Source organism: Pygocentrus nattereri, chromosome 7 (assembly GCF_015220715.1).
Source record: "Pygocentrus nattereri isolate fPygNat1 chromosome 7, fPygNat1.pri, whole genome shotgun sequence".
Lineage (NCBI taxonomy): Eukaryota > Metazoa > Chordata > Actinopteri > Characiformes > Serrasalmidae > Pygocentrus > Pygocentrus nattereri.
This window is the reverse complement of record NC_051217.1, coordinates 21,991,878-22,000,887: the sequence shown is the minus strand read 5'-3', so window position 1 is coordinate 22,000,887 and position 9,010 is coordinate 21,991,878. Positions and strand designations below refer to the sequence as shown.

General features: G+C 40.0%; 1 protein-coding gene across 1 annotated transcript in view; it reads left to right on the top strand.

The window, feature by feature from the left end:
* The first annotated feature begins 1,301 nt into the window (after window positions 1–1,301).
* si (sucrase-isomaltase (alpha-glucosidase)) overlaps window positions 1,302–9,010 on the top strand; it is a 130,979-nt gene continuing 123,270 nt past the window's right edge. Inside the window, exons 1-3 of the mRNA XM_017704123.2 lie at window positions 1,302–1,456; window positions 4,104–4,227; window positions 8,192–8,298. Of these exons, the coding sequence (XP_017559612.1) occupies window positions 4,104–4,227; window positions 8,192–8,298 (231 nt within the window). The 5' untranslated portion in view covers window positions 1,302–1,456. The remainder of the gene's footprint in view (window positions 1,457–4,103; window positions 4,228–8,191; window positions 8,299–9,010) is intronic.

The window sequence follows — 9,010 nt, the reverse complement described above, 5'->3', positions numbered from 1 at the left end:
CCAAAACGCACTTCGTCACGTTCTTCATAACTTTCATATTTCATAAGCTACATTCAGAAGCTGGGCGTCGTATGAGGCTGTAACTCTTCTCTCCAGTCAAATAGATGGTGAAGTCATTTTAAACCCTTATAATAAAAGAAGCTGATCTCTGTTTTTTCTACTGAAAGTCGACCAGTTTCCCCCCAAATCTGGCCTATAAACTATAACAGACGGCGTCTCTTCAGTGATCAGTTGGAATAATTTTCCTTACAATTGGTCACATAAATTCAGATGGACAAATCAAAATATACCCTGCAGAATAAGAGGTTAAGAAAAATGACATTAAATTACAAAAAAAGACCAAACAAGCCAAAATGTATGGAAATAAGTTAACAATCTTAAATTAAGCTTACAACAATCTCAACGAGAGAATATTCGATTTATTGACTAGATTAAAGATAATATTACTTGAAACATACCATTTTTCGCTGTGTGCTCTATAAGTTTATACTTTTGTCTTTCTCAGCTAATATTTGTTTGTGCTTTTTTTTTCTTTTTTACTAACATCTGGTTGCCTTTGTCTGAATAAAGAATAAGCCTCTCATTTTCTTAATTCTTGATATTTTAGGGATAGTTAAACTAAGATTTTTTTTGTATAATTAAATGGCTCAGATGTCAACAGAGTCACAGTGGTCCAGAGAAACATAATAGTAGCCAGAAGTTTTACACAATATGATAACAAACACACTGCCTAAGACATGGTGGGTTTGGATGTATGTATGAACTCCTGGTTTACACCACTGTAAAGAAATCTGAGTCTCTACAAACAACCATTTCACACCAAACCACTCTGAATGACAGTGTTTACAACTCAAACACTGAAACATGGTGTGAGAAATGGAACCCCCCCCCCTTTCAAAAAAGAAAAAAGTACTGCACATGTCCATTTGGAGAAGCTCCATCCAGAAACTGGCAACACTAGACTAGATCATCATCAGCGTTGGGTTCCAGTTTATTCGCAAAATGCTTGTGAAATAACATTACCAGTAAAAAACTTGCAAGACCAAAAGAAATGCTTAGTCATTCCCTATGAGTGACAGAAGGAGTGATCCTTTAAGAGAAAGTTATCGTGTGGTTAATGTTTCATCTGTGTGTGTTAACAGGACTGTTCAGGCTTGGAAATGGAGGCGCCGTGTTACAGCCTTTAATAAAATCTGCTTATCATTCACAGCTCTCGTGGGTTATTGCTGCATTCACACACAACAACACACCCACAAGCACCCCTTGGACATGCACACACACACATGTGCACACCCACACTCAACATCATTGCATCACTCCTTACTGAACAGAAGGAGGTACATAAACGAGTGGCGTAAGATCAGGAGAAACTTTCAGGGCAAACTTTGTCCCTTCTTGGACTGTCTGCTGTGACCTCAGCTCGGACTTTACCAGCACGGCAAGGGGAGCAGCAAAGGTAGGAACTGGACCCATTTCGCCAGTTTTGCAATTCAGACCAAATCCGACAACTTCTCACAATTTTCTGTCACATATTAGCTGCTCAAAAACACTGTGATCTAATCACAATTTCTGAGCTACTTTTTTATTCGTGTCTTATAAGAAAGCCGTCAAAAGTTCCTTCATTTTGTCAAAAGTTGAATGGTTAGCACTTATTGGTCTTAAGTTGTATTTAAGTTGTATTTGTATTTATTATTATTAGCAGATTTTTGCGGTAGTATATTGTCAAAACTAGAAACTGTCCTATCTATACTTGCTCTACTTTTACCCTGTAACTCCTGACTCTGGAGACAATTTAAAGATGGATGATATTTAATTTAGCTGAAATGACTTCGAACCACTCAGCCAGGTGTCAAATCCAGGAGAACAAGTGACCTTTTTTTGCAAAAACCAAAACATTTCAGCCTGCAGTTCTGAAAAATTTGACTCTACCTTTTTGCCTGTAGACCTAGACAGTGGGCGAGAAAGAGGGAAGAGAGAAAGAGAGTAGATTGCATTCTCTTCCTTCTCCGGGCTGATTTCTCACTGAAGGCGTGATAAATTGAGGATGGATTGGCTGAGGGGAATACTGTTACGGATGCAGTTGGAAGTTGTTCTTCATGTTGCTGAAACCAGCTTGCACCATCCTAGAACTAAATGAAAAGAAAAGAGTAGAGAAATGAAAGGGAAAGAAGCGCTGACAGTTAATGTGCATGGCAAATAAAGCTGATTCTGAAATAAACGCAGATTAACAAAGAGATATTTGGGAAAACGTCATCACTTTTGTACAACTTTGCTTTTTTACAACATTCTTTTACTGAATTAAGGAGTTAGTTAGCATTAGTTTGTTTTAAAACAGAGAGTAACACACAGAGGCAAACAGCTGTACAGGATGGAAATGTTCTGTATATTATTGCTTTCCTTGTAAAGTCAGCTCCATAATTATTGGCACCCTTAGTAAACATGAGGTAAAAGGTCATGAGCTCAGGGTCACATTGGAAATATTGAGAGAAATCCAACATTTAAATCCAGTCAAATTTCCAGGCAAATTTCCAGCTATTTTTTATAGTCATTGGCTGATACATGAAGCACTTTTATGTCAGTGTTTATTCTGTAACTTGGGCTCTACATAAGGGCTGTAAACAAATTGGGCTGTAAATAAATAAATAAGACTTTTTTTTTGTAGACTAAATTTAATTCATTAAATTTAATTTCAGAATAATTATATTACTTTTTTTTTTTTTTTTTTTATAAAATCACTTGTCACACTTATTGGAACCCCTGCTTTTAGTACTTTACAATCTCAGATTCTCCAGATCCTCCAGAATCCTAGCTCCTCTCTACTGGTCTCGTCTTCAGCCCCACAGTTTGTCAGCGTTAGCCTAGGTTAGAGGACTGGAATGGCCGTTTTGATTTTGTGGTCATTTCACTATTTCTGTGTGGGTTTGAATGCATGGCTTAAATCATTGTCCTCCTGAAGGAGCACAATATAGTCCATGATGCCGAGTATCCTTATAAGGTTCCCGATGCTTTTTATTTTCTTGGCACGGAGATGGTGTCTAAGCTTGCTTTTGGAGACTTGGTGTCCCCATTATGGTATAATCTTCTGCAAATCTACAACCAAATTAATGCCTCTTACCATCCACCTCAATGTGAGTGGGGGTTAAATAAACATGTATCATCTTCCAGGTAGGTTCACTACAGCTCTGGTTGTTTTATAATTAATTAGACTGTGAATATGGACATTTTCAGGCATGTAGCTATTTTTTTGGCTGATAACTGAAGTTCAACACACGTTTATCTCATTGTTTAGTCTCTAATCTTTCTAATATTAGGGGAATTTGGCCTCTGTGCCACCTCATATTTATATCCTAGTGAAATGGGAAATCATGAATGGCCACATAAAGAACTATAAACATGAACATGCTTCAATTGCATTTGGCTAAGAATTAGATGTGCCACTATGTGTAGATGTGGCAATAATTGTATTTTTTTTGTGTGTTTTCAATATGAGACTGAGATAATATTTCATATATATAGACACGATTGCATATATTCCTGCTGCACTTTACAATGTGGTAAAATTTTATGATGAATAGACTAATAAAAATGGTCCAAAACTACTTAAAACCAAAGTTTTTATGTTCAATGTTTTTCCATTCACTAATACTGTCATTATAAGTCAGCATCTTTGATATGATATGAGGTTGCTGATGTATAATACATATGGATCAAATTATTACCACAGATATGTACTCATATGCGACACGCAGCACTTTGGGGGCAGTCGTGGGCTGGAGGTTAGGGAACTGGCCCTGTGACCAGTGTGAAGGTTGCTGGTTTAATCCCCAGAGCTGACAGTCCATGACTGAGGTGTCCTTGAGCAAGACACCTAACCCCCAATTGCTCCCTGGTCACCATGGATAGGGTTGCCCACCGCTCCGGGCAAGTGTGCTCACTGCCCCCTAGCGTGTGTGTATGTCGTGTTTCACTTCATGGATGGGTTAAATGTGGAGGTGGAATTTCCCCATTTGTGGGATTAAAAAACGTATCACTTACTTACTTACTTACATGTAAGCCCCGATATCCAGGTACTGTATAAAAACATGTCTCTCTCTGTGTTTCAGATGGGGAAGCGAAAGTTCTCAGGGTTAGAGATTACCCTGATAGTGCTGTTTGTCCTGGTTGGGATTGTTGCTATAGCACTTGTTGTCCTGCTGGCCACGGGAGAGCCCGCTGTCACCAAAGAGCGTGAGTGTCCAGTACATCCTCCCATTCTATAGTATCTAACCTTATCTGACTCTCTACACACAGACAAGGATACTGAGATATTATTCTCTCAACCGTAATCCGATGTCACCCACCCTGGTCTCCCAGCGAGTCTGCCATTTCTGTCTTTCTTTAACCCTTAAAAGTCTAGTGATATTATTGTTGACTTTTCCCACTTGTTTCAATGTCAAAAAGTGACAGAAAATCAAGACTCTGTATACACAATGACTTTACAGTCAAATCTTAATAAAATAATTACAAATTAAGTTACAACCACTCCCGAACTACCTACAACAGTAAATCTGATATGGATCGAAACATCTGAATCTGCACTTTCCACAGAATTTTATATTTTATGTTATATTTTATGTTTTTAATCAACTAGGAATGAAATATAATTAACCGAATATAAGAAGAAGCTTTAGAAGTGAATACAACGTAAGGCACCTACACTGTTAGAAATGAAGGTTCTGTTCAGGTACATTTTTTGTTCATCAAAGTACAAACAATGTAAATGTTCCCTCAAAGGTTCTACAGTAGTTTTAAGGTCTGATTGTGAAGCTTAAATCAGTGTTTCCAGGTGAAAAGTTGGTATTTGTACCTTTTCATAACCAAATGTTTTAAAACTGAACAGTGTAATAGAAGTCTAGAGGCGAGACGGGGTGTGTGGAGTAAAGCTTAGAAAATATAATTTCAGTGGATTATGGTTCAGTTATGTTCTCTGACTAAAGGTGCAGAGATGTACCCTTGAGGGTTCCACCCCAGTGTTGGTTTAGTACCTTTATTTCTGAGAGTGTAGGGTGGTTAAAAATACCCTGCACTAGCTCCTGGGGTTTAACAACCACCTACACAGACCATGTAAGGCTGTAAGATGATTGTGTCATCCCATCCCATCCCTCCACCCCAGCCCCCAAAACATAAACAGGTCGAAGGACGGGGGAAATACGAGGCTTTGATGTTCTATCAAAGCATGAAGAATACGTCTAGCCTGCCCGTCATCAAGGACACTAAATGAAGTGGGACACCCAAAAGCAATACAGTTCACAGGCACATACAGACAGCCCGGGGAGTTGTAGAGGCACGAGAATACTCGTCCAAGAATCCAGACAGACGCGGTTATTGTGACAGCTGTCAGCCTCAATCATAATTTGAAGCCGTGACATCGGTCAACTCGCTATATTTAAACCTCCCAGAGTTTTGGCCTGAGTGATTCGAGGAAGGAGAATTTTGAATTTATGAAGGAGTGCTTAGGGTTTGCAGCTAGAGGTGGCTACTCCTCCTCAGGAAAACTGATAGGATATTATCAGTCTGGCCTGAGACGTGAGACTATGGGTCATTCCCCATTTGGAGTATGAAACCATGTCACAAAGGTTACAGGGCTTAAACAGATGCTCAAAGTATTAGGCACAGCTCCAAAAGTCGGTATGTACATTTACACAGTTGACAGATTAAATAACACTTTTCTCTTATGATTCTCTGATTTTCTTCTTTTATCATGTTTCATAGTCGCTCTGCGTCAGTAAAACAGCTCATCACAAAACCAGTTGTCAACATTTGAGAAACCGTTTTTATATAACAGAATATTTTGAAGAGTTTTAATGTAGGAATTCATACAAAACAAATTCATGTTTACTTTTTATATCATTAATGTTATACTACATTTAAAAATATGATTTTATTTTAAAAATTCATTTGTCACAGAGATTTTAGTCACTGCTGTTATCAAGACTCTTATTTTACATTCTAACACAATTTCAGTTCTATTAAACTGCTTATTTGGGTCGAGGCTCATCAGAGAGGAAGCATCTCAAGGCCTGAGAATCACAGGCTGAGTCACACTCGCTCACTATACTTCATTAATTTATTAATAATTTTGTTTATCAGGCAGCTCATAACTACTATGTGTCACTGGTGTTGTGTGATAATAATGCCATATTATCATTTTTATTACTGAATAGATGTGTGTGAATGAGAGGGAGGCAGGTGGAAAGGTGAAGATTCAAGGAGTAGAGGTCGTAAAGGTGGATGACTTCAAATATCTTGGGTCAACCATCCAGAGCAATGGACAGTGTAGAAAAGAGGTGAAGAAGAGGGTGCAGGCAGGATGGAGTGGGTGGAGACGGGTGTCAGGGCTGATGTGTGCAGCAAGAGTGAAAGGGAAGGTTTACAAGACAGTAGTGTGTCCTACTATGATGTTTGGTTTGGAGACTGTGGCTCTGTCTAAAGGACAGGAGGCTGAGCTGGAGGTGGCGGAGATGAAGATGCTGAGATTTTCGTTGGGAGTGATAAGGATGGACAAGATTAGAAATGAGCAGATCAGAGGGACAGTGAAGGTGGAGCAGTTTGGAGATAAAGCCAGAGAGGCCAGGTTGAGATGGTTTGGACATGTGTTGAGGAGGAATAGTGGATATATTGGTCAAAGAATGTTGGAGATGGAGTTTCCGGGTAGAAGGAGAAGAGGTAGACCTCAGAGAAGGTTTATGGATGTAGTGAAGGTGGACATGGAGATGGTTGGTGTAAAAGTAGAGGAGGCAGTGGATAGGGCAAGATGGAGGTAGATGATCCGCTGTGGCGACCCATAAAGGGAGCAGCCGAAAGAAGAAGAAGATCATTTTTATTACTGATTATAAATAGCTATACAAGGTCACCTGATGGTCAATGGATAATAGGAGATGTTAATGAGCATTTTAAGATTATTTCGTTTGAGTTTATGCTTGTGGTGACTAATGAGAAAGTACCTGTGTTTACACAGTCAGGTCATGAATTGTTTTAAAGCTGAAATGAGGTACTGAGGCAAGTGTAGCAAAAATGAAAGCACCAGTTTTGTGTCACAAAAGCTTTGCATAAACTGTATTATGCAGTACAGTGAACGCCACTATATGAAAGCATGTGCAATGTGAAGCACTGCATAATACATAAAGACTGTCATGCTGTGGTGCTTTTGGATAACAAGGCAATCACTTGCAATCACTAGCAGTGTATGAAATCATGGTTGGCCTGCGGCTGTTTGGCAGAAACATTTTAAATATAAACAACAATAAACAAACTAACGAGCAGAACGAGCTTCGCTGAGAAGAACATTAACTCTGATCAGCTCTCAGCTTCATTATTAGAGCCAGACGAGGACTAAAAGGTGAGATGAGTTGCTTTTCCACAGTTTACAGGCTTTAATTTCTGTTCGGCGCTGCTGCCATGGTAACGCTGAAAAAAAGCACATGAATTCCGATCTGAGCATCACATTAAGGTCACATGGCCACTCATCGGATACGTATCCGATCTAGGACCACATATGAAAGGTTGCGTTCACATTACCAGGCTGAAGTGGCATGAATCAGATTTTCTGCCCAAATGTGACTCAGATCTGATGTTTTCAGGGATGTGTGGACAAGCATATCAGATCTTTTCACATCTGACCTGAGCCACTTTCACATCGGATTTGAGTGGTACACTTGTACAAGCCTCATTCCAAGCCTCATTCCTCAAATCGGATTTTTTGCTCTCTGACAGGATGATTCACACTCGTTTAGGTATTAAATCTGCCATTAATATGAACGAACTTTTCCACCGTTTACAGGCTTTATCTTCTTTTCGGCGCTGCTGCCTTGGTAACACTGAATGACGGTGCACGCGTACCGGAAAAAAAGCACATGAATTCTGATCTGAGCGTCACATTAAGGTCACATGGCCACAAATCGGATACAGACCACATATGAAAGTGGCTCAGGTCAGATTTGAAAAGATCAGATTTGTGTCCACACAGCCCTGAAAACATCAGATCTCGGAATTGTGCCGCTTCAGCCTGGTAATTCGAAGGTATCCTTTGTGCAGATAAAGTATAAACAAAAACTTAAGGCCAAAGCTTATTTTATGCAAGCGGCCGCTGTAGTTAGTGCGTCTCTTAATAGAGATCCTATCACTCATTGATTCAGTGTCTTATGATTGACAGCAACAAACCCAACCCAGCAGCCAGATCCAGAGCCTTTTGTGCCAGTTTGTCCAGACATCCCAATCGCAGAGAGAGTGGATTGTCACCCAGAGGCCGGCGGCTCCCAGGTAAAATACTGACCGTTTCATCAGTCTATGGTTATTATGTCCATCACTCATTACTCCTGATTTAATCCTGCACTATTGTTGGAAAATGGGCGGCACAGTGACGCAGTGGGTAGCGCTGTCGCCTCTCAGCGAGGAGGGCCTGAGTTTGATTCCCTGGCCGGGTGACCAGGGTCCTCTCTGTGTGGAGTTTGCATGTTCTCCCTGTGTCTGCATGGGTTTCCTCCGAGTTCTCCGGTTTCCTTCCACAGTCCAAAGACATGCAGTCAGGCCAATTGGACATGCTAAATGCCTTCCGCCCGATGACTGCTGGGAAGCAGATTAGAAAAATGGATGCTGTTGGAAAATCTTACTTAAAAATGTCCACTGTGAAGGGTTTATAGAAGAACTTTACATAAACGAAACATGGAGTAGCAAAACAATTCAACCCAAAGTTGGATTTTCCATATCAAATCAGATTTCTTGACTACATTTAAGATCATTTTGCCTGACAAGGTACCATTTTTTGCAGTGCAGTCCATCAGTTTCTCTGCAGAATTTGTTAGCGTCCATCAGTTTCCACGTTAACCTGGATAATATCTGGTGACCACTGATGGATGGGGGCTAACAAATTCGGGATCATTCTCAGCACTGCTGTGCCATTAACATAGTAGCGAGTGTTACATTGATACCAGTGGATCGACTTCTTTAAATAGTGTGCCCACTTACTGTCCAC